Source organism: Alternaria alternata (assembly GCF_001642055.1).
Source record: "Alternaria alternata strain SRC1lrK2f unplaced genomic scaffold CC77scaffold_16, whole genome shotgun sequence".
In the NCBI taxonomy this organism is placed as follows: Eukaryota; Fungi; Ascomycota; class Dothideomycetes; order Pleosporales; family Pleosporaceae; genus Alternaria; species Alternaria alternata.
The window spans coordinates 145,701-168,140 of NW_017306205.1; the positions used below are offsets into that span (position 1 = coordinate 145,701).

A 22,440-nucleotide genomic window follows, 5' to 3' on the forward strand; every position below is an offset into this window, starting at 1 on the left:
CCTGTTTTACATTGGCAAAAGATATGTTGCACTGGAGATATGCATAGTGTATAGCACATGTGATGGTCGTTCAGTTGTTTTAATTATACAGAGCTTACCACTTGCCGCTCCGCGCATACAGGTTGGCAGTCTTGCAAGACTACGCTTTACGCTACAGCAGCTTTCTCGTAATATCCGCATGTCCATCCCTGCTATTACGGATGCATAGCTATTTTGATACTTCTCGTTGTTTGAGACAAAGGTCGATAATTGTTCAACCTGCTGCTTCACGGTAAAAGCTGATTGAGTTGTTCCCTCCAGCCAGTGCAAACATCTCACTCTTCATAGGTGACTTTGGCAGCCATCTTGCACTCCAGAGAGGTTTATCGCCGTGAGAATGCGTGGCAACGCATGACCGTGTTTCTATGCGCCATACTTTTGCCTTTGAGTCGTGAGATCTGACATAAGACGTTAGTGAGCATTCATGGTTAGAGCGAATGGAATGATGCTGACCCTGATAATAAATATTCGCCTGTGTCGCTCCAATCCAAACTGAGTACCCAGCCGCCATGTCCGGTGAAGTTTGCGACTTGTTCGCCTGATGTGACGTCGTAGAGTGCGATGATTCGAGCATCGCCTCCCGCAGCTAGGAGTTTGGATGCTGGGGAGAAGGCTACGCTGCGGACTGGGTGTACGAGACCGGCCAAGGAGTGTGCAAGACGACCAGTTTCATTATTAAAGACGTATATGGACCCGTTTTCGTGACCGGAGGCTGTGAAGGTACCATCGCGGCTCTGATATGTACGTCAGCATGTTCGTCGTTGACAAAAATAGGTAGAGGGTGGCGAAGCTTACCAGATCTACGCAGAGCCCAAAGCTGCCTTTGGTCTCATACTCGCGTATCCGAGGCATTCCTTCTTCTTTGTTCAGACTCCAGACGTTAATCTTGCCGTTTATGCTGGTGCTCGCGAGGTACTGGCCATCTGCACTCAGTGCAATCGCCCATATCTCACCCGGCTTGTTCTGATCTGCGACAAGGTCAGCCCACTCTGGCTCACTAGAACAACACTTCCTGCGATCTCAAAGAAAGCATGAGGCGTACCCACCAACAATCTCTCCGTCCTCACTCCAGACGCCATCCTCGTCCTGGCTCCATATTTTGACCTTGCCTTCGAAGCCTGCGCTTGCGGCCCGTCGTGCCTTCTCTTCCCGCGCGGTCACGAGGTGGTGTATACCGAGTGGATGCACCTTGTCGAGTGTTTGTATTACAGGAAACTCGGCCTGTGTGGTGTCATAGACGTTGATGCTACTTGAGCCGGAAGCTGAGAGCAATTGTGTGCTAGTCGGTGCTACGGCGAAGACATCGCTCGCTTTGGGATGCGCCGAGTCGACAGTGTGGAGGGTGAGGTATTGTTTCGACTGGGGTTGTTAGAATGACGTATGCAACGCACAGAAAGCAACATACCATGGCGACTGATTCGCAACTCTAAGGGCCTGCTTCTTAGGCGCAATCACCGTGACATGAGCGGAAAATGGAGTGGAAAGCTAAATCCCAGCTCGATGAGGTCAGTACCAACACGAAAACGCGATGTCACCAGGTCCCGCCGCCATCCCACTTGCAGCCCCACCAAACACCAAAAGACCCCTTAGCTTCACCGCCAATCACACCCCGCAGCGCCCGGCAGCTCCAAATCCACGAGAGGCATGCCATTGATTCTATCGCGAATCACCAGAAGCCTGTTGAGAGAGTCACGAAGCATCGACCTACAGATTCCGACGCATCTACGCCTGACTCACCCCTCCCTGTCTAATCTCCATCCCAAAAACGTCCACAACACACCTTCTTTCCGCACCTTCACCCACAACACCTCCACCATGTCGCCTATCGACTCTGTCCCCATTTCCAGAGACGCCCTCGCCGCCAACCAGCCCATTGTGATCTCTGGTCCCTCGGGCGCCGGCAAATCCACCATCCTCAAGCGCCTCTTTGACGATTTCCCAGGTAAATTTGGTTTCAGCATATCGCACACAACGCGTGGCCCCAGGGGAACCGAACAAGATGGCAAGGAGTACTACTTTGTGACCAAGGAAGAGTTTCTTGATCTGGTAGAGAAGAAGGGATTCGTGGAGCATGCGCAGTTCGGAGGAAACCACTACGGTACTAGTATCAGGGCTGTGAATGATATCGCAGAGAGGGGCCAGATCTGTATCTTGGATATTGAGATGGAGGTATGTTCTTCTAGTTACTTTTTACAATGTGCATGTGAACTGAAATGTGCTGGTCCAGGGCGTCAAGCAAGTCGCGAACCACCCTACATTCCCTCGCCCGCGATTCCTGTTCTTGCAACCACCGTCAATGGAGATCCTGGAGGAGCGATTGAGGAGTCGGGCAACGGATAAGGAGGAGGCTATCTTGAAGAGGCTCAACCAGGCCAAGGTCGAGATGGAGTTTGCGCACAGTGGACAGGCGCCGCACGACAAGATCGTCATCAACGACGACCTGGACAAGGCATACAAGGAGGTTAAGGAGTTTGTTGTCGGCACTGAGGCATGAAAAGGACCAAAGTAGACACGAAACATTTATGATACCACATGCAACAAGTCGAGAAAGCAGAATTAGGACAATGTCTTTGATTTTTTTCGATTGATAGAAAACTATCTAAGCCATAAGGTTTATCAGATACCGTCGTAGAAAATTCAGCAAAGGCCGTCCTACCGCTTTGGGATTCAGACAGCCTCAGAGCTTGACTCTATTTCCATGTGTCTCATCATATAAACCGTATATGGCTGGATGAATCTGGCTTGTTCGACCAAGCACGTCGTAGCACGTCATCTCCGACCGTTGTCAGAGAGCGTCTACCCTCAGATCCGAAAAGTGTGTGGTGATGAACGTTCCTCGCATCAAGAATAAGCCCCATTGAGTTACCATCCATGTCACCTTGTTTTATCAAAGTGCAGGAAGGCAATCGCATAACCATCAAACTGGACGAAAAGACCCTCCATACCTGGCCCTCCCCGATGTCTCCCTCCTCCTCCAGATTGCCAGGCGCTCTTCAGCAAGTGAGCAAGGTAGCCAACGGACTCATATCGTCATCCAGGTGCCAGCCCCTCCACTCACAGCCTCCAGATAGCCGACGAAAAGGAGTGCGAACGGGTAAAGAGACGCGGAAAGTGTCGTAGTCGGTAATGGAAGCCGCGGCTTCTATGGCGGTTCATTGCTGAAAGTGCGATCGCGAAGATCGTTGTCCGGGGACTTTCTCCCAAAGCGCGAAAAGAGACACCTCGAGAGGCGCTCCGTGCGTGTGCTTCGTTGCGATTCTTTGAGCGAGGAACGTTGGAGAAAGAAATCAGGTTGGAGGGCGGAAACTTTTTTAGATGGGGCGGAGGCCGGGGGATCGTAACGCCGGGCAGGCTGGCTAGGCGGAAGCGGACTGGCGCCTGCAAGGGTGCCTGGGAAGCTTCGTGCATCGGCTCTTTCTTTGCTGAGCGCGTCGTCGGTGAAGAACATAAAGGCTATCCCGTCTCCCTCGCGCGCTACCTGTCACTCACTGCCACCAGCTTGGAAACACCTCCCTGCGACTACAAGGTTCCCGACAAGCGCGTACAAACGCTTCATCTTTTCTTGCCCAGGATATCAACACGGCGAGCTCGCGCAAAGCTTCGCAACCACCAACACCCACGATTTGAACGCGCCCAGTCCACACGACATAATCGCAAGAGATGGCTCTTTTCGGTCAAGCGGCAGCTCCCGCTGCAAGCTCCACTACAGGCGACACCAGCAAAGACGTCGAGGTGCCCGCCGGCCAAGTACCCAGCGACAGCATATCTGACCTTCAATTCTCGCCGACCAACGATTTCCTTGCAGTGGGAAGCTGGGACAAGAAGGTCTACATCTACGAGGTCAACGGCAACGGTGCGCAAGGAAAGTGGATGTTCGAATGCCCGGGTCATGTTCTGGGTCTGGGATGGTCAAAGGTACGTTTACTGATGCCATGCAAATGCGGTAACCGGATGCTAACAAGACGTAGGATGGCACTCGTATCGCAGCCGGCGACTCAACAGGCATGCTCAACATTGTCGACTTCCGCACCGCCCCTGCCAGCGGTACCGTCCCTGCGCAACAAGCCAAAGCCCACGAGAATGGCATCAAGTGCGTCCGCTGGTTCCAGACTGGAGGCCAGGACTACGTCGCTACTGGTTCTTGGGACAAGACCGTCAAGTTCTGGAACCTCCAAGGCGCTGAGCCAGTCGGTACACTGACGTGCCAGGAGCGTGTCTACAGCATGGACGTCAAAGATCAACTGCTAGTCATCGCGACCGCTGAGCGCCATATCCACATGGTGAACCTCTCAAACCCCACAACTATCTACAAGACCATCACCAGCCCTCTCAAGTGGCAGACAAGGGTTGTGAGCTGTTTCTCGGATGCGACTGGTTTTGCCGTCGGCTCCATCGAAGGACGATGCGCTATTCAATATGTCGAAGAAAAGGATACCAGGTAAGCATTTCTCCTTGCGCATTCACCCTCCCACCATCTAACGTCTCAATAGCCTCAACTTTTCATTCAAGTGCCATCGCCAACAAGACCCCGCCAACCGCGACATCGCCAAGGTCCACTCAGTAAACGCCATATCCTTCCACCCACAACACGGCACCTTCTCCACTGCAGGTTCCGACGGAACTTTCCACTTTTGGGACAAGGACGCCAAGCACCGCCTCAAGGGCTACCCCGAGGTCGGCGGCAGCATTGTCGCAACAGGCTTCAGCAAGGACGGCAACATTTTCGCTTACGCCGTCAGTTACGATTGGAGCAAGGGTTTCGGTGGCAACACACAAAACTACCCTATCAAGATCAAGCTTCACCCCATTCTAGGGGACGAGTGCAAGCCGAGGCCGGGAAGCAAGAAGAGGTAATCCCTAATACATTAGGGATTATTCTCTTTCTTCTTCGTGTCCGCTTTTCGCCGACAATGATGTCTGAAAGCTCGACCGCAGCGATAGCAGGGCCTTCATCTTCGGCGCTGTGGAGCGCACCAGTGGGAAGCACATGACGCAAAAGAAGCAGCAATGTGCTTGACGAATTTGTGGCGCCTTCTGTATACACCCCCTATGCCCCACACTCATAACGCTACTCTCAGTTGGACGATATTATGGTGTTTGTTGTTTCTTGGTTTCCTGCATTAGCGTTCAAGGGGACTGGCGTATTTGGAGATATAGTACCATGGGCTGTCGAGGCCCCTCCGTAGGATAGGCAGGAAAATGTAATCAAATTACTGTACATCTGGCTATGGCAAGATATAGTGTTCTTGGTGTTCCTCTTTTTACTCTCCGTCTTCTGCTTGCTGTGAATACGCCAGACCACGTAGGGCAACGAGTGATGGGTATGCCTCTGAGCAATTATCCTAAAGAGCCTGGATGAACGTGCTTGTGATTACTATGACAAAGAAACAGCAAATTGATCAGGCCGGCAAGTCCTCTAGTTTGCGAGCAGAAACAAGAGTCTCGGACAAGCGCTTCTTGATCATATCACTTGTGAGACAGCAAACACATGCCTTTTGTATACATATAAGCGGCCATTCTTCCTCTCCTATCGTCTTCCTTTCAAGTAGTCAACCGCCCACAACCCACTCATCCCCTTCAACCCCATCGTATTGGTTTCCCAATTTTGACGCTAACAAGCTCATAGTTATAATGTCAAGAAGGGTGCAACGTCAAACCTATCCACCCACCACAATATCATAGCACCCAGCGAAACCCCATCAACCACTTCCGGCATCCGTCCGACTGTGAACCTTTGACGGGAGACTTTACACGAGAGACACAAGGCATCAAAAATGTCTTCATTATTTGATTTGTTTTTATTCTTATTCTTTTGACCACCCCCGTTCCCTTTCGGCAGACCTCCGGCCCATTGACCCATTCGCTTTCGCGCGGAGGAACTGACACATCTGTTCTTGCGATAGTCAAAAACAGCCAGCAAAGGACAGACATGCCCCCGCATGAACAAGGAGACTTCAACCTAGCCCTCAGAGTCGGGAATTTGTTGTTGTCAGATGTGTTTGTGTGTGTAAGTATTGTTTTCTATGAAGAAAGATTGTCTAGTACTGTCCATGCCGCCATATGGAGGCTTCCAAGATGGTAAGTCTGGTTTTCTTTCTGCCCTTTTGTAATGAATGGGTGAGTGGGTATGTGCGGCTCGGTAGCTTAGCACAAACGGTTATGGCCTTGGTTTAGGCTGGGAACGGAAAGAGTCACACTGAGGTATGTTTTTCCCTCTGAGCTTTGTGAACGATGACAGTGAACAGATACCTGTAATGAACGCGTCGGAGTAGGCTTTGGTGAGGTAGTTCAGCATAGAAGATGGTATGGAGCAGGAGGTTGTGACGGAAACAATTTTGTCAATCGATCGATTGCTTGTGCATCGAAGTTCCATCTGTGACCTCCCGGTGGTATCAGAATAACCATGTTGATAGTTTGGAGGAGATGTAACTAAGAGATAACCAGGAACACAATACCTATTGTGATCAGCCGACCCTTCTACTTCCTGATAAAGCTTGTGCATCTTTCCGAATCACACTAGGTCAGCCTGGACGGCGAGTTATGCAGTGATGAGATCTTGGTTGCGCCCTTTGTTCTCCAGATATGGATATGTGATTACATCGCAACCACGGTACGCATCTTCACGGACCAAGATCAAAGGCTGCATCTGTTTTCTAGTCTCTGGTAATTTATCATACTCACTATCTCTACATCCTCTTCTCGACCATCCAAACGACTCTTTCCATCGAATTTTCAGAAAATCCACAGCAATGCAGCTCCGAAAAATACCCTATTCACTCGTCGCGGCCGATACCGCCGCCATACAAGCCATCCAAGACTCGTCCAACCCATCTTCTCGCTCCCAACGCTTCTCTACCGCGCATCATCGCCTCGACGAAATCGCGCCTGTCGTGCCCTCAAACGCGCACTTCATCCACGAAACACCACCCTGGAAACCATACGGCTATACACTTTGGCATCCGCTCATCGCCAAATCGCAAAACTTAAGCGAACATCATGAAATTCTCCTTCCCACCTTTCTTTATGAGGACCTTCTGCGTTGTCACAGCGCTTGGGTAGCGACAAATCGAATTCACACGTCCCTTCTCGATGATGTCGTCGAAATGCTGAAGTGTACGAAGTCAGGGAAGAAACTAGCAACACTGCTTGACGGTGAGAGGAAATGGTTTATTCGACTTGATCAGATGTCGCCAAAAGACTCTCCCATGGGCGGCAAGTTGCCTAGCTCAACCATCCACGAGGTCGTCACGAGAATCTGTACCAGCATGCGCGCGTATGGCTGTCTGACTCGTGAATTCGACGACGCGAAGACGGAAGACAGGGAGATGCAGATCAAGCTTGTGCTGAACCCTTGGAACGAGGGTATGGATCCTGACAAAGAGTTTCGAGTTTTTGTGCCGCCACCTGCTGCGAAGAATACAAGGAAACCACATGCTACGGAGTTTGCGATTAGTGCGATCAGCCAATATAGGTGGCCGAAAGCATTTCAAGCGCCATGGGGGTTTGACTTGCAACAGACGGTGGATTTGGTTAGCCTGGGTGCAATGAAGGTTCTAGAGGACATCGTAGCCTACACAAAGGAGCTTAGTGAGGAAATCACGGAATTGTTGCTAAGGTATGGTTTCAGTTTTGATGTTACCTTACAGAGAAACGGGGGCGTACAGTTAGTGGAGCTCAACCCTTTCGGTGCGCTATCAGGATGTGGAGCTTGTCTTTTCAACTGGGTGTTAGATGGGAGAGTGATGTATGGATTAGAAGAGCCGCAGTTCATCGTCACATTAGACTAAACCCAGTTATTCTTGCGATTCTGCTCGAAAGTAAGAAGTTGATTGAGAGTATGGGTATATGGTGTGTTGCAGAAGTTGTAAGTGGCTGTCACGGAAGACTAGAAAAGTAGACGCAGGATACATGAATGTTTGATTGTGCATACTGCACTGTGTACTTGATTTCGGGGTTTTCCTGACATGGCAGTGATCCGTAGTACAGGAGAGAAGTCTACGCGTCCATCATCTACTCTTGTGGACACAGTATGCTGAGCTGTGGCCATAGCGGCGTAGCGTCTGCTAAATGTACTGGATAGCGGCGAATGCAGTCGCTTTCCTGAGGCAATAAAAGCCATGTACATGGTAGCTACTCCAGCACCCTAACGTGAGTGGAGTGTTATTCGGATAGAGTCGATGAATGTACTACATGAGCTTTCATGTCGCTTGGCCGTCTTCAGAGGTTATATTAGCCGCATCCCGTATAATTCCCGTACTTCTCATTCTCGTATGCCTCCGTGTCTCATCGTTCTTGAGAAGCTCTCCAAGCGCCTTGAAGTTGACCGGCTTCGTCATGAAATGATCAATCCCTGAACTCCATGCTTCTAGCTTAGCACTTGATGATACTAAGCCAGTAAGCGCAACGATAGAACACCTTGGCATGTTATTATCTCGTTCGTATTCGCGAATGGCACGTGTGGCGCTCATGCCGTCCATGACTGGCATGGACATATCCATCAGTATGACATCAAATTTTCGCGACCCTTCCCGATACTTGTCCAAAGCTTCCTGCCCATTTGATGCTTCTTCGAATTGAAGTCCGTTCTTCTTCATGTATGCTATGAGAAGCCTTCGGTTCAACAAATTGTCGTCGACAATGAGCGTATGCGATATCACAGGATCCTCTTCTTCGGTAGGCGACGTAACCGAAGGCTGCGCAGTAGTGGATCCAGCTGTAGATGAAGCGACCGGTCCAGACGCGTCCGAATTTAAAGACTCAAGGGTGCTTTGCAATGAGTTGGTCGGTGAGGAGGGATAGGTATGCTGCTTGATTTCTTGCGACAAGGGCTGTAGTAACTGGCTAGTTGGGGCAGTGTACTGCAAGTTTTCGGCTGGATGATCAAAGCGGTCCAGACATCGATTGAGAACATAGGCCAGCTTGTAAGGGCCACAAGGTTGGGTGATAATTTCAACGACAGATTCCCGATTTGTCACACGGACATCAGAACGGAGGGTAGCAGCTTCGAGTGCATCCATCCCGACGAAGACGGTTACTGGGGCGCGTTGACCGTGAGCTCTTCGTTTCCGAATCGTAGCGAGATAATCAAAAGACAGTTCAGGGCAGATGACGATATCTGCATGGTGGCCTTCCCACTCGGTTGTCTTCACAACTTGCATCTTGAGCTGCGTCTCCAGGGTATAGGCTAGCGCATTGGTGAAGCGAAGAAGGCCTTCGTCCGTTTTTGAGACGCTAGTATTCTCGCTTGGTCCCGCTATTTTCTTGCGAAGGATGCATATTCTCCGCCCCTTTAGCCTCGGTAGGTGAGACAGGTATTGCGCTCTTTCCGCTGTCAACGAGACAGGAGCTTCGGGTCTGGTAAGGGCGAGTTTGACGATGAGTTTGGTGCCGACTTGGGGGTCACTGCTGACCTCAACCTTGCCACCGTTGGTATCGATGATCTGTCGGACCTACATATAGTGTAAGAAGTTAGTGTATGTCTCATGTGCACTTTGAATGCCGGAATTCTTACTATGCTCAAGCCTAAGCCTGTACCCGGCGCGTGGGAATCTTCCTGGGAGAACGGATGGAATATCCGATTTGCAAGAAACCCGGGGCTCATACCTGAGCCGGTATCCGTGATGGTGAGTGTGATCGCAGTGGGGGCGTTTGTGTTCTCTGTTAGTTTGCTCGAACGCAAAGAAACATGAATGTATCCAGTGTCGGTATACTTAATAGCATTGCCGAATAAGTTCATTACTATTCTTCTCCAAGACCCAATCGGAAATGAAAAGACCCAGTCATCATCGAAAGCCATATCTAGAATGATAAACCGTGCTTTACGTTGCGGAAACGGAATTGCGTATTCGTCCGTAGGCGATGAAGGCGCTTCCACGAGCTTTGAGGTGACCGGGATATATGAGGATCCAGAAAAGACAGCTTCCACGACTTCTTCGGTTGCGATGGTAAGATCAAATGCGGGATCTTTTCTTCGACGGTTCTTCAATGGCTTCGAAGATAGTCGTATCGTATTCGCATTTTTCAGTCTCTTGGAGGACACGCTTTTCTTAGCATCGCTAATCTTGGCATAGTCCATGACGTGGTTGATAGTATCGAGAAGAGTTGAACCACAAGCATGCAAAGAGTTCATCATACTGGTCTGAAATGAATCGAGGGGGGTGTCTTTGATGAACTCCAGCGTACCCAGGATGCCGTGTAGAGGTGAACGAAGTTCATGTGATATGGAAGCGACAAACGTCGTTTTAGCCTACAATGACCCATTAGTTTGTGTCAGATTCTCCGTCTCATAGTACCTGCCTGGTTCAAAGCTACAGCATCTAGCCTGGACAATTCCCTCATGATGGAATGGCTGAAAATCTTGAAGTATGCCAAATCCACTGAAGCGGACAGCAATCGATACGCATCATTGCTCCAACATAGGCAACCAGCAAACCATCGAGCCCTCTCAAAATCCCAAAAGGGAACAAAAGCGACACTGCGTGCTTTAGGGAACATGGCTTGGATAGCAGTCGATCCTCGCTGTGGCCGGCCGTTGGTCTTGCGCTTCGATGATGTAGCAGGTGATAGATTTTCAGTATCGTTAGGGTTCGATGTCGACTCCTCAGTAGAGGACAAAGAATGACCTTCGGCGCAGAATGTAAAAATTTTGCCATGTGGATATTCGTGGAACAAACGTGACAGGTCGGGCTCTAACAATGTCCCATACTCGGGATTCTCTTTGTCGCTCGGAGTGGCCACACCAAGCAGCTGACACATCTTGGAACTCGATGAAGAAGAGCCGCGCTGATGTTCCTCAGTACTGTTCGAGCTTGCATCGTCGCTGGAGGACCTAGATTGGTATGATTCGGAAGGAGCCTCAGTACCACTTCCTGAGGCGCTGTTGGCACGACGACGTCCACCGCTCGCCGCAACGCTCGCGTCGAGTATAAGCACTCCGTCCAGGTCGCTCGAGCCCATAATTACGTTCGCAGCACGTGAGAACATGGACTTTGAGTCATTGGGCAGGATAGAGTCCTCTAGATTTGGTGTATCAATTAGCCTTTATCTCACATATAACTTCAATAAAGATGCTGCTTACGAAGCGAACGTATTGATCGGTGCCGGGCGGATTTAGCACGAGCTGTCTTTGATATCGCTGATAGGGGATGATTGGGAGTAGTCTCGTTTAACTCGACACCTTCGTGTACCTTTTCGGCGTCGTCTGTAGACACTATCTCCTTGTCCGTTGTAGAAGATATATCAGATGATGTTTGTGAAGGTAATGCCGAATCTTGCCGAACTTCTCTCTCGAAAGGTACCAAAGCAGATGCGCCTTCAGCAAAAGAGACAAGACCGCGTGTGAACCTCTCCCCCCGTCTGTACTGGTCTCTAATTGTGTATGTGTTCAGATAATTAACAACCGTGGAACCAAGGTCCTTAAATAGTTCGGCTTCCTCTTTGGAAAGACCGTCTCGGCTCTTGTTGTCGAAGATGCAAAGCGTTCCAACTGTCGCACCATTTGGAGACTTCAATGCGACGCTGGCGTAGAAGCGCATATCGGAATTGCTTTGGACATCTTCTCGGAAGCATGAACGTTGATCTGTGGTAAGATCACCGATGACCAGGATAGGTTCAACGTTTGGACCCAATTTCAAGACCTTTTCGCATATACCCCAACTTCGCGGAATGCTTACGTTCCCAAGCCAGAGGGTGTTTGAAGCATCACCCAGAGCATCTGGTTGCAGAGGTAGATCACAAGTTGCCTCCGCAAGTATGTGTTGGCGTTCTTCGTCAAGGAGTGATATCATGGACCGTTGCGCTCCCATCCGAATGGCGGTAAGTTGACACAAGGCTGTCAGAGTTGAGTCCAAGGATGGCCGAGGTACATGGCTTTCCACATTGTCGGTGCGTGGGATATTGCGAAAGGCTGCGCCATAGAGTAGCAGCACGTCTCGTTCTCTCCTCATCCCATGGCGATCGGTCTTGGTCTCCCTGCGGTCGTTCGGTTGTTGACTCATGATGCGTAACCCAGGGCACTACGCCATAAAAGGTCGAGGACGTCCACAAGCTGCCTCAGACTCCATGCTCCGCCATCAAAAGCGTGATGAAAGAACGGCAACCATTTGCATTCACCAAGCATCAAGACATCGTGGGGTGTGGAGCGAAAGTTTGCGATCGCCACACGAGGCGAATCGACTCGACACAGGCGGCAATTAGTCTTGCGGGTCGATGAGAAGCTAGTGTAGGATTCGCTACCTAGCCGGTGTGGGCTGTGCCAGGCTAATGCCGCTGTGGTGCCCTCTCACTGGCCAGGGATCGTGCTCCGCCGGCCTATTGCATCTAGAATTCTCCTAGAGTGTCTAGAAGTGCGTATAGGCATTCTCAAATCTCGACCCGCCAGACTGCATTCCAATGAAGGTCGCAAAAGGCCTAGAGCCGTTCGGCTGTAGATGCGGCGAACGCACACCCTGGAACGTGGTAGGTGAATCTGCTTAGGTAATTAGAACAGTCTAGCGCTGGAGGCATGTACTGATGCGCAGGATCCTACTACCTTAAGACTAGAGTGAGATGCCGAAATCGAAGAAAATAAATACAAACAGTGCTGGTACTGGATGATAGGCATTTGTTGAGTGCGTCACGATACTAGCGCGTCGGCAATGCAGTCTCCCGATAGCCGATCACGGCCTTCCTCCAGATACCTAGATACGACTGGCAGTATCAACACCACTGCTTCGGGGCAGTATTCACGATTTCAATTTCCTCTACTCAAAAGACTTTAGGGAGCCAGGATCAAGGTACAAGACAACGGGGTATGGCACCAACAGAATCCACGTGCCCAGCTACGTGAGAAGTCAGATCTGGAGTTGAGATCTTTAACCGACAGTTGATCAAGGTCACCGAATTTGAAGATTTGCGGACCACTGTCAAGATCACGTCCACGTGACAAATTGAGCAGCTCTCTTAGCAGTCTTCTGATGATATGGGCATGAAGAGGAAGTTCAGGTTCAATCCGAGTATGACCCAGATCCCGCAATATCGATGGAGGCCGATATTGTCAACCCCGCAACAGGAGACATAGCAAAGGATGAAACAAGACGGGGAAAGATATGAAACAAGCTTGTGAATGGCGGAACCTTGATCAGTCTACATCGCGCAAGGCTTGATCGTTCCTTAAGCCTTGATCCTGCGCATACTCCTCATCATCATGGCCGTGTACGTCGGTAACGTACTTCTCGAACTCATTGACCACTCCAATCGCTTGGTCAATATGTGCATAGCGTATCGTTTCCTTCTTGTAACGCGCCAGCTGGCGAGCTGTGTTTACCGTGTTCCTTATCTGTCGACCATTCAATTTATGTCGTGCGAGGATATCAAGCTTCTTGCTGATCTCTCCCGTGTTGATGTTCTCTCCAGTTTCTGACAGCGATTGGACAAAATTCCTCCAGACCTCCCAACGGCCATCTCTATCCAGTGGTGGGTAGTGGAGCGCAAGTTGGATGCGAGATTTGAAAGCCTCGTCGAAGGTGCCGATACGATTCGTCGTCAGGATGAGGATTCCGTTGTAGTATTCCAGAACTCTAAGAAATACAGACACGAGAGCGTTGCGCTGCATATCCAACTTAGTCCTTTCCTCCAGGAACACGTCGGCTTCATCCATCAGGACGACACATTTCCAGTTGCTGCCGATGTACAAGACTGACTCAAGATATTTCTCAACACTCTCGGCATCTGTGCCAATGTCACCGCATGTGACTCTGTATAGTGGACGTTCAACGAGTTCTGCAATGCTCTCTGCTGTTAGAGTCTTGCCAGTCCCTGGCCCACCGTGAAGTAAGACGATCAGTCCTTCTCCTTTACCGTCCATGAAGTCGGTTCCAATTGTATCATCCTTCTCAATGTGCACTGAAACTAAAGCCTTTACTAGCTCTTTCTTGCCTTCTTGAAGAACCAGTTGATGCTCAAAAACCTCCTTGTTCCATTTGATATCTCGGATGTGTTCTACAAATAAAACTTCTGCATTCTTGTTATGAATCTTGCTGGGTCCAAGGGGTTTCGCTTACTTACTCCACTTCTTATCATGAAACCCGTATCCGTGTATCGTAGCAGGTAACATGAGGGTGAAAGAGCTGCTGGGAGGCTTGTCACTCTCCATTGCATCGTCACTGAGCTCATTGCGAGTTGTTGGGTCATCATCGCTGCCGTGCATTAACTTGTAAGCCTCCATGTCAACCATATACCGCAAATTAGCCTAGCGGTGTAAGCGACGGACGCAGATAAAAGAATTCGACATCATACCAACTGTGAGCCAAGGCCTTGAAGTGGCACGTTGTAGTTTACGTACTTTTGTCGCCGACATGCCCAGAAGGTTTCGCCTCGGTCTCGTAATTCGGACTCCACTCCATCTGCTGCGTAGCGGAGAGGATACACTGGAAGTTCCGTAATTTGGATCTGCTCTGAGCTAGAAGGCCAAACATGTGAAAGGGTGGTTTGCTTTCGAAAGAAGTTTCCATCGTATTCCCACGACCGGCAATTCATGATCAACGTGTTTTGGTAAACTAGATGACAAGATGATACCATGAATGCTCGAGACTGGCCATTGTGGGTCGTTACGACTATGTCGTCTAGTTGGAAAAGCATCGCCCAATACTTTTGATCTGCCATTCCCGCAGCGGCAAGCTCTGCTAATTTCTCGTAACTGGATGACAAGCGTCTTGCCAGGTAATGGAACAATGCGGCTATCTCTATGTTGTGTTGCCATCCTGGTGCTTGCAACGAAGGTTCGACGCACATATTCCGAAAGTGATAGAGTTTTTGGTATGGATAAACGTGAACTTCTTTAAATTTCCATTCCTCGAATGTTTCTTTGTTGTGATCGCGTAGCGCGCACAACGCTTTCTCAAGGCTTTCTGATAGCTGTATGCACTCGGATTTCGCTTTCGCCGGCGGTCCATCGTACCGTAGAATCTGGAAATAAGGCTTGGATTGAATACTCATACTGTGAGGCATCGAGGGCATTGGAAGGCGCATGAATCTATCTTCAATGCGCTTATGGTAAGCTTCGCAGTCGTATTCAAGGTAAACCACGAATTTGAACTCGATCCATCCCGCTAAATAGCTCTCTACGTCCAATAAAGGCTTCTGGCCATGGAGAGCAGTGGCACGGTTTCCGTTTGCAGGCAAGGCTGGAACATCGAGATAGCATGCGCCTAGAGGATGTTCCGAATGGTATTCGCTGGCGCGGGAGCATTTCACCCGATGTATGATATTCGGTTGATCGATGGGCACATCAGTCGGTATATCTCCACGCTGGGGTCTGCAAGCTTTCAATGGTCGCTCTGTAGAGCCAGAGAGACTGCTTGTCGAAGCATTGCTGGAACTCCGTGGCCGCTTCTTGTGCGATTGGGTTTCCATGGGTACCTGTCTAGGTAGACATGAGTCGATATTGAACTTAGGATGGTGTCTGTAAAACAGGGATCTATTGCAACGATATTGCGATGAGGTCAGATGATGAAGCCAAGCCCACCTTCACCAATGAAGTGGCTTATATGTGGGCTAGCCTAATATAGACAAGGCTTCATCGAGCCACGTGCAATCTCCAGTGCAAGCACGAATCACAAAAAGCTGCTACATCCAATTGCTCGTACAGAGCTCTAAACAGCGGATATGATTAATCTTAGCATAATCCGCAGTTTGCATTCATTGTTGATTTACCGGGAGAAGCTTGACTTGTTGTATCAGCGTGATGCAACACCCCATCCAGGCAATACCCGTGCGTAGTAGCGAAGGTGATCTTTATGAATGTTCAAACGTTGCTCACGATTGGAAACTCACAATCATGAGGAGAACAGAGATATTGACTTTTGGGCTCCCAAGGCCTGAGATTTGTAGGGCAACAGTCGTTTATTCAGTGCTTTGGTATATAGTTCAATTTCAATAGCCTAATCACATGATCTGCTGGAATTTCGGGTGATCATCGTGGTGCCGTGGGTACAAACGTGGAGAGCAAGTTTGAGTTGATACTACCATAGTTGGGTGAATCATGGTGAGTGCACTCTTGCAATGGGACATCTAGGGCATGACCGTACGGTTCGTTCCATAGATCTGGTGTCATAGTGTCCCTTGAAACAAGACCCAGTGGGTGGTTGGAAGCTTAAGCAGATAAAGGTGGCGCTGCTGTGTGCCACCTTTCGTGGTCCTCAAAGTTGCTCAAGTGCATGAAAGACTGTCCACATTCTGGTATCTTACATCGCTGCAGAAGATGTTAGCTAAGCTTCAATTCAACTAAGAATGCTTACAAATGGTTTCACATCTCCGTGGGCATTCAAGTGAATCCCAAGGTGTATCTCTCGGTAGAAAATCTTGTTGCAGCTGACGATGGGACATGGGTAACGCTTCCTGGGTCTCCGCCGTTGACCATTTCCAGGTTCATGCGCAAGCTGGTCAGCTTTTACGACTCGGCTCTTAGGCTGCTCCAAAGCTATCAGACGCGCTTTGCGACGCTCAAGCACATGCATTGTGCGATCCTCTGATATTGTGTAATTCAGTTTTCTCCGACAGAATTTGTGTGCAGAGGTGGACTTCCAACCGTCTTTCCATTTGAGATTCCGCTGGGACCCATCAGTGGCAACCGGTCCAGGGTTTCCGAATTGCCCTTCACCGCCGCCACCACCACCACCACCAAAGAACTGTGCAAACGAATCATCAGCCCAGACACCCTCCTCAAGCGGCCTTTCTATCAACTTGTTTGGAGAGGATGTCGGTTCGTTTGTGTCAGCGTTATCTACACTATTCCCGAACTCAATAAGGACTTCGTTATCGCGTATTGCAGCGCCTATAAGGTCGCCAGAAGACTCTGAAGAGCTCACATTCCCCCTTTCAATGCCCGAGATGTGTGACTGAGATTTATGCCGCGATTTTTCCAACGTCTCAACCTTATGTTTCTCTCTTCCGTGTCGCCCATAGTCGCGTTCCCGGTGAATGCCACCAAATTTTGTGGGGCAATAGGAGCAAGTGATTGAATCATGTGTAGATGCAAGCGTTCCGGAACTAAAAGATTCGGATAGAGATTTGCTGAGGCTAGGCGATTCGGGTATTGGAATCTCAAGGTAGTTGTCGAGGTGCGAGACTGTATCAGACGTCCGAGCAGGAAGCCTTAGTTTAGCTTTTGTTGCAGCAGCCTTATCCAGCTGCAATATTGGTCTGCGCAGTCCTGGCTGGTGTGCGGCCATTTTAGGTTCCCTGAGATTCGCTCCGCTCATTGTATTTCAACTCCAGATAATGAGCGAAAGCGTTAGGGCGACTGTCTGAGCTAAAGCGCCGGGTACTCTCTGGATTTAGAAAGTTCCCAGTACAGGATATCGAGCTTCCTCTTGACGAGAAGGAGGAAGAGGATGCGCAGCAGCCGTGGTGGTGTGGTGGTGGTTTCTGGAGCCCTTGTATACAACGGAGTGATCGAACATGTATCTGGGCAACTCTATACTGTCAGCGTGAGGATTGCGAACAGAATAGATGGCGAGCGTACGATCTGATCAAAGATAGTCAAAGCGACGTGTGTTGGATGGGAAGAACACTGCGCGTGAGGATAGATCAGCTTGCAATGTATGTATGTGTCGTGTCGATGTGCGCGCAGCATGCAGCAGCCCCTCGGCACAACCTCAGCCTTACCTACTGCACAGCCCACTTTCCAAGAAGCTGTTTGAGGTAAGGTCAGCTATGGCTTATCATGTCGGATCAACAATCATGAGCAGCGTGTGATACTCCCACTAAAGACTATCGCATATTCAAATGTCAACAGTAGCAGTGCGCGGTACGCCCTCGTCCTGGTATAGACCAGTCCCAGGCCAGGAGTACGATCATCCAATCACATAGGCGAGACAATATTGACAGACGTAGGAACCGGAACGTCGCAGCAGAGGCGTATCAGACGGCAATCGAGTATCTTAAGGATGAGCTAGGGATCTCCCTGGATGGTCCAGTGCCTAATGGATTCAACGCATCTGTACAGGACGTTTTCACGATGGTGGAGACAGCGAAAACAGAATATGACGGCAAGAGCAGGGGTCGCAAGCACACGGGCATGAGACAATCACTCGAAAGACTCTCTTCGCGCATCATGTACTACGGCAAAGTCATGGACACTCTGGCGCAGCACCATCCTGAGTATGTAGCTCTGGTTTGGGGTGCTATGAAGCTCATTCTTACGGTATGTCGCAACCCGTTGGAACATGCCCTCTCAATCGTAATATGCTGATGCATTGTCCAAAAGGGCGTTATCAACCGAGCCAACCTTTTTGAAAGGTTGTCGCAAGCTCTCATCGACATTGCAAACGTATTGCCGCGGATGGACCTTAGTGCAGAACTATATCAGACGAAGTACATGGAAGCTGCTCTCTCACAGCTGTTCACGTACATCATCCTCTTCTTGCGTCTCTGCGTCCGCTGGTACAACAAGAATCCACTTAGTCGAATATGTTCTGCCATCAAGACGCCTTTCGAACTCGGCTACCAAGACCTGTTGGAGCATATTCGAGAGTGTTCGAAAGCAGTGGATGACCTCGCCAACGCAGGGGCTCGAGTCGAAGTTCGTGATGTCCGCATTCTGACAGAATTGCAACATGCACATATTCGAGAGCTTGACGTGAAGCTGCTCAAGGTGCTGGATGAGCAGGAGAAGTTCAGAGCTCAAGTGGTTCAGTTGCTGCGGATTGCAACTTCGCACAAGAGCGTTACAGAGCGAGTAAGCGTCGACGTCTGTAACATAAGCCAAACAGTATATCGCATCGAATTCAATGAAGCGATGCGATTCTTTAAGCCGAAGGTATTACCCGAGATCGCACTGCTCAAAGTTAGGTCCTTCGTACGACGTGACATGACTCCAAGTTTACCTAGCTTTGCTGGACAGAGGATACGAAAGACGATTCTGGAATGGGCTTCTGGAAACACACCCTCGTTCCTGATCGTTGAGGTGGGCCTCCGTGCGCAAAAACAGGCGAAAGAACTGGCAACGAATGTGATAGAAAACCTGAAACCGAATAGCCAATGCGTTTTCTGGGATCTGTCATCAACTCGAAGTTCTCCTAGTGCGCACACCATGGTGGCGCTGTTCAAAGGCATCATCTTCCAAATACTCCAACAGTCCAGTAATTTGTTCAGTAACTTTACCGAGCAGTTGAACCTCTCGAAGATCAACGCTGCTCATACAGATCGCGAGTGGGTCGACCTTATCTGCCTCCTCTTTTCCAAGATACCGACAGCTTTCATAGTCATTGAAACTGAGGCACTTCAAAAGGCCTATCAACATGACTCCAGTTGGATTGAACGCCTCTTCGGACATCTGCAAAAAATTGTCGAGCAGAGTTCCGCATCGGGATGCGAGCTGAAACTTCTCGTCATTATGTATGGGAGCTCTCATCGATTCACCGCGGCTACTGCAAGCTCGAAGAACGTACGTGTCGCGAAAATGCAGCCGCCAACTCCATTACCTCCACATTTGCGGCATGTGGCGCGTCGATCAGGTCTGGAAACTAAGGGATGGAAGATGCGAAGCCCTAAAGGACGAGATCAGTGATGAGTGTCATCAGCCGTGGTCCGGCAGAAGCTGTATCATTTTCGGTAGCTTCTTGAAATTCAAATGTGTTACCCTAGGCCTTTGGTCAATTGTTCGCTGTTTGAGCGGATATCGAAGCATACATGGTGCAAAAGAAGCCTAAAGGTTGGGCCGAGTGCGACAAGATCGATGTCGAGTCCAGCACAACGGCACGTGACTTATCGATACGCACCTACCATCGCGCGAGCGCGCCTTCCCGTCCATTTCGCGTCTGCATCATCATTTCCCACCGAACCACATCCACCCAAATCTCCCTCACATCCCAACATCCATCGCACGCTTCCTCAGCTTTTACCCTTATACTGTCACTGAAAAAGCACGACACGAAAAAACATGATGCTGACAACATCGTTCTTCTCGCACGAAATGCCGCACTACTCTGCATATACGCCACCGCGATCATCACCACTCTCCGAGCGCTCTGCAAATGCAAGCCCACGAGCCTTCAACTTCACAATGTCGTCACCCCTCAAAGAGAAACCTGCGATGCCGCAACGCGCCTTCAAGGCCAATCCGGTGATGCAGACGCGCGACGCCACCACAAAGCGAAGGAGGGACATGTTCTTCAAGCGCGTGCAGAACAATCGAGACGACAAGAAATGGGAATCACGGGGCGAACAGGTACGCGAAATTGATTTACATACCTCAAGAGCAGCGATACTAATTGACGATGCAGATTCAGCAATTAGACTTCGTGGCTGAGCGCAAACGATGGGAAGCCCAAAAAGCGCGTCAAGCACCCCAAGAGAACGATGACATCATCGAATACATGTTGGACGATGCGGAGCTTCCTGAACTCCCGAATTACGCGCCTCAACACGATCCCGAGATGACCGAAGCCGATTACGTCGCTGCACAAGAGGAGTATGAACTTGAACAATTGATCGCGTCGATGGAGCAAGAATCGGATGCACGATCACAGCATTACGGTAGCGACGATGACGACTACGACGCGATATTCATGGAGTGCGCGACGGCGGGGCATGATCAAAATCAGCAGCAACCGCAACACGCACAAGACGCGTTTGGAGGTGAAGACATGATGGACATGGACATGACCGACGGCTGAAGGCTGTCCAAGAAAGGAACATCGATACGTTGATAATATTGGTCCTGGGATGACGGCTTGAAGGCTTTGTACATGTTGTAAGACAGGATTGTTGACAGGTCATCAAGATAATTTACCTAGGGGAAGGCATCATGTATACATTGGGTATCTGGAAAGAATCAAGCAGACGAGCTATCGCACAAGGAGATTACTGAGTCGGGCAGCCCTGATCCATATCCTGAAGCGCCTCCTGCGCAGCGTTCATATCGCCGACAAGGTCGGGTGGGGGAGAGCCAGCGGCTTGCATCTAGATAGCATTAGCACCTTTTCGCATCATGCGTCAGAAAGTAATCAAATACCTTCTGCATCCTCTCCACAATATACTCCCTGTCCTGTGCGTTGTCGTCACTGTACCCTTTCCTTTCAAACCTCCCTACAATCTCCCTAACCAAAGTCTGCTGTTCCTCGTATCTCTTCAGGTCGTCCTTCTCTGTCTTTTCCTTGTTCTTCTCCATCCACGCTGGGAACTTGTCGTCTAGCTCCTTCATGGGCTCGTAGAGGATGTCCTTGTTGGTAAGCTGCTCCATCATGCTCATGAGCACTTTACTGAAGTCTTCGTCGCCGCCCTCGCCAGCGCCACCGAAGCCACCAGATTCCATGGATGCGAGCATCTGCGCAAGGATGTCGTCTTGGGACGAGGATGCGGCTGCGGAGGTTGCGGTATCGGAGGAAGACTGCATGCGCTCCATAGTCTTCTTGATGGTTTCCTGGAAGCTCTTCTCCGCCTTCGCAGCGGTTTCCTTTTCGGACTGACTGGGTGCCGCCTTCTCCTTCGTTTCACTTGCACCTTCATCAGTTTGCGCATGTGCATGCAAATGTCCGGGATCTGCCAGTGGGTTCGCGCCACCCATCTCCTCACTCATCTCCTTCATGATATCCTCGAACTGTTTCTGGAAGTCGCCTTGACCGAGCAGCTGTTCCATTTCTTTCTTCAACTGTTCCTGGAACGCATCTGGGTCTTCCATCATGAGTTCGGCAGGAGAGATGTCCGAGGGTGGCCTTCCGGGCCCGGAGGATGACGGCGCATTGCTGGACTTGGGGTATGCTGCTTCTATCGACGAAGCGGTAGGAGCTTTGGCGTCTAGCTTGGTGTTGGCGAACTCATCGAGCACATCGTCAAGGTCGGAGAGGTCATCTTCTTCGGGATCTGACGCTACCTCGGGTGGAGGGGCAGTGGTAGTGGTTGTGGGTTTGGCAGGCTCCTGCTCTTCTTTCTTCATGGCTGCGTCCGCCATGTTGCTTTAGACCTACTCCTAGATATAGGTAAAGGCTACTTGAAGTATGGGTAACAGGAATAGGAACAGGTGAGGCAGATCGTAGCTGTTTGGAATAGGCATGTGCCATGTCAGCCTCGGCCCGTAATGTGCATTCGTTCACATAAGCGGGGCAACAGGCCAAAGTCTAGCGCGGGGCAGATCGCGCATCGCACCTTCCACCTCGCGACGGGATCTAGCCCGAATCCCAACGCTGCGGCGCCCGATAATTGTTGTCAGTCACGTGCAACCGTAACTCGACTTCACCTGGCTCTCGAAAGTGTCTTATCTTCACCTTCACCACACTCGCAAGACACATACAAGCGCGACGCCACACCTTGCAGCTCGTTAATCTCAGTTTGCGACATCCAGACCCTTCTGTCTCGACCACTCGCTTCGCCAATACTCCATTACACAAGCCCGCCCGACAAGCTAGAGGCGCAACAGGCTTATAC

At 50.1% G+C, this 22,440-nt stretch overlaps 10 protein-coding genes across 10 annotated transcripts; 5 read left to right on the plus strand and 5 right to left on the minus strand.

Annotated features, from left to right (window-relative positions):
• Positions 1-253: 253 nt before the first annotated feature.
• CC77DRAFT_1063445 (WD repeat-containing protein 61) lies at positions 254-1,442 on the minus strand (the record flags this gene model as incomplete). The annotated part of the gene is made up of 5 exons (XM_018528627.1): positions 254-437; positions 493-773; positions 835-1,007; positions 1,086-1,398; positions 1,431-1,442. 5 exons carry the CDS (start codon positions 1,440-1,442, stop codon positions 254-256), a joined length of 963 nt encoding a protein of 320 aa, XP_018383527.1.
• A 412-nt stretch (positions 1,443-1,854) lies between these two features.
• CC77DRAFT_1010725 (guanylate kinase) lies at positions 1,855-2,533 on the plus strand (the record flags this gene model as incomplete). Its single annotated transcript, XM_018523670.1, has 2 exons — positions 1,855-2,208; positions 2,267-2,533. 2 exons carry the CDS (start codon positions 1,855-1,857, stop codon positions 2,531-2,533), a joined length of 621 nt encoding a protein of 206 aa, XP_018383528.1.
• Positions 2,534-3,447: 914 nt separating this feature from the next.
• On the plus strand, positions 3,448-5,271 carry CC77DRAFT_967385 (Poly(A)+ RNA export protein). Its single transcript, XM_018535749.1, has 3 exons — positions 3,448-3,954; positions 4,008-4,477; positions 4,530-5,271. The coding sequence occupies exons 1-3, from the start codon at positions 3,700-3,702 to the stop codon at positions 4,891-4,893; spliced, it is 1,089 nt and encodes a 362-aa protein (XP_018383529.1). The 5' UTR covers positions 3,448-3,699; the 3' UTR covers positions 4,894-5,271.
• A 1,517-nt stretch (positions 5,272-6,788) lies between these two features.
• CC77DRAFT_1073941 (hypothetical protein) lies at positions 6,789-7,826 on the plus strand (the record flags this gene model as incomplete). The annotated part of the gene is made up of 2 exons (XM_018529198.1): positions 6,789-7,480; positions 7,655-7,826. 2 exons carry the CDS (start codon positions 6,789-6,791, stop codon positions 7,824-7,826), a joined length of 864 nt encoding a protein of 287 aa, XP_018383530.1.
• A 205-nt stretch (positions 7,827-8,031) lies between these two features.
• On the minus strand, positions 8,032-12,226 carry CC77DRAFT_212920 (hypothetical protein). The gene is made up of 4 exons (XM_018530668.1): positions 11,117-12,226; positions 10,336-11,054; positions 9,551-10,285; positions 8,032-9,488 (listed from the first exon to the last, which is right to left on the minus strand). Exons 1-4 carry the CDS (start codon positions 12,033-12,035, stop codon positions 8,238-8,240), a joined length of 3,624 nt encoding a protein of 1,207 aa, XP_018383531.1. The 5' UTR covers positions 12,036-12,226; the 3' UTR covers positions 8,032-8,237.
• A 494-nt stretch (positions 12,227-12,720) lies between these two features.
• CC77DRAFT_967391 (P-loop containing nucleoside triphosphate hydrolase protein) lies at positions 12,721-15,518 on the minus strand. The gene is made up of 3 exons (XM_018535750.1): positions 14,314-15,518; positions 14,083-14,266; positions 12,721-14,031 (listed from the first exon to the last, which is right to left on the minus strand). Exons 1-3 carry the CDS (start codon positions 15,427-15,429, stop codon positions 13,157-13,159), a joined length of 2,175 nt encoding a protein of 724 aa, XP_018383532.1. The 5' UTR covers positions 15,430-15,518; the 3' UTR covers positions 12,721-13,156.
• A 650-nt stretch (positions 15,519-16,168) lies between these two features.
• On the minus strand, positions 16,169-17,246 carry CC77DRAFT_1010730 (hypothetical protein; the record flags this gene model as incomplete). Its single annotated transcript, XM_018523671.1, has 2 exons — positions 16,169-16,267; positions 16,314-17,246. 2 exons carry the CDS (start codon positions 17,244-17,246, stop codon positions 16,169-16,171), a joined length of 1,032 nt encoding a protein of 343 aa, XP_018383533.1.
• Positions 17,247-17,742: 496 nt separating this feature from the next.
• Positions 17,743-19,724, plus strand: CC77DRAFT_1022357 (hypothetical protein). The gene is made up of 3 exons (XM_018525445.1): positions 17,743-17,864; positions 17,911-18,220; positions 18,284-19,724. Exons 1-3 carry the CDS (start codon positions 17,803-17,805, stop codon positions 19,583-19,585), a joined length of 1,674 nt encoding a protein of 557 aa, XP_018383534.1. The 5' UTR covers positions 17,743-17,802; the 3' UTR covers positions 19,586-19,724.
• Positions 19,725-19,837: 113 nt separating this feature from the next.
• On the plus strand, positions 19,838-21,174 carry CC77DRAFT_1096708 (hypothetical protein). The gene is made up of 3 exons (XM_018529859.1): positions 19,838-20,245; positions 20,301-20,979; positions 21,032-21,174. The coding sequence occupies exons 1-2, from the start codon at positions 19,958-19,960 to the stop codon at positions 20,691-20,693; spliced, it is 681 nt and encodes a 226-aa protein (XP_018383535.1). The 5' UTR covers positions 19,838-19,957; the 3' UTR covers positions 20,694-20,979; positions 21,032-21,174.
• CC77DRAFT_1022360 (Pex19-domain-containing protein) lies at positions 20,723-22,154 on the minus strand. The gene is made up of 2 exons (XM_018525446.1): positions 21,032-22,154; positions 20,723-20,979 (listed from the first exon to the last, which is right to left on the minus strand). Exons 1-2 carry the CDS (start codon positions 21,965-21,967, stop codon positions 20,881-20,883), a joined length of 1,035 nt encoding a protein of 344 aa, XP_018383536.1. The 5' UTR covers positions 21,968-22,154; the 3' UTR covers positions 20,723-20,880.
• Between the last annotated feature and the right edge of the window lie 286 nt (positions 22,155-22,440).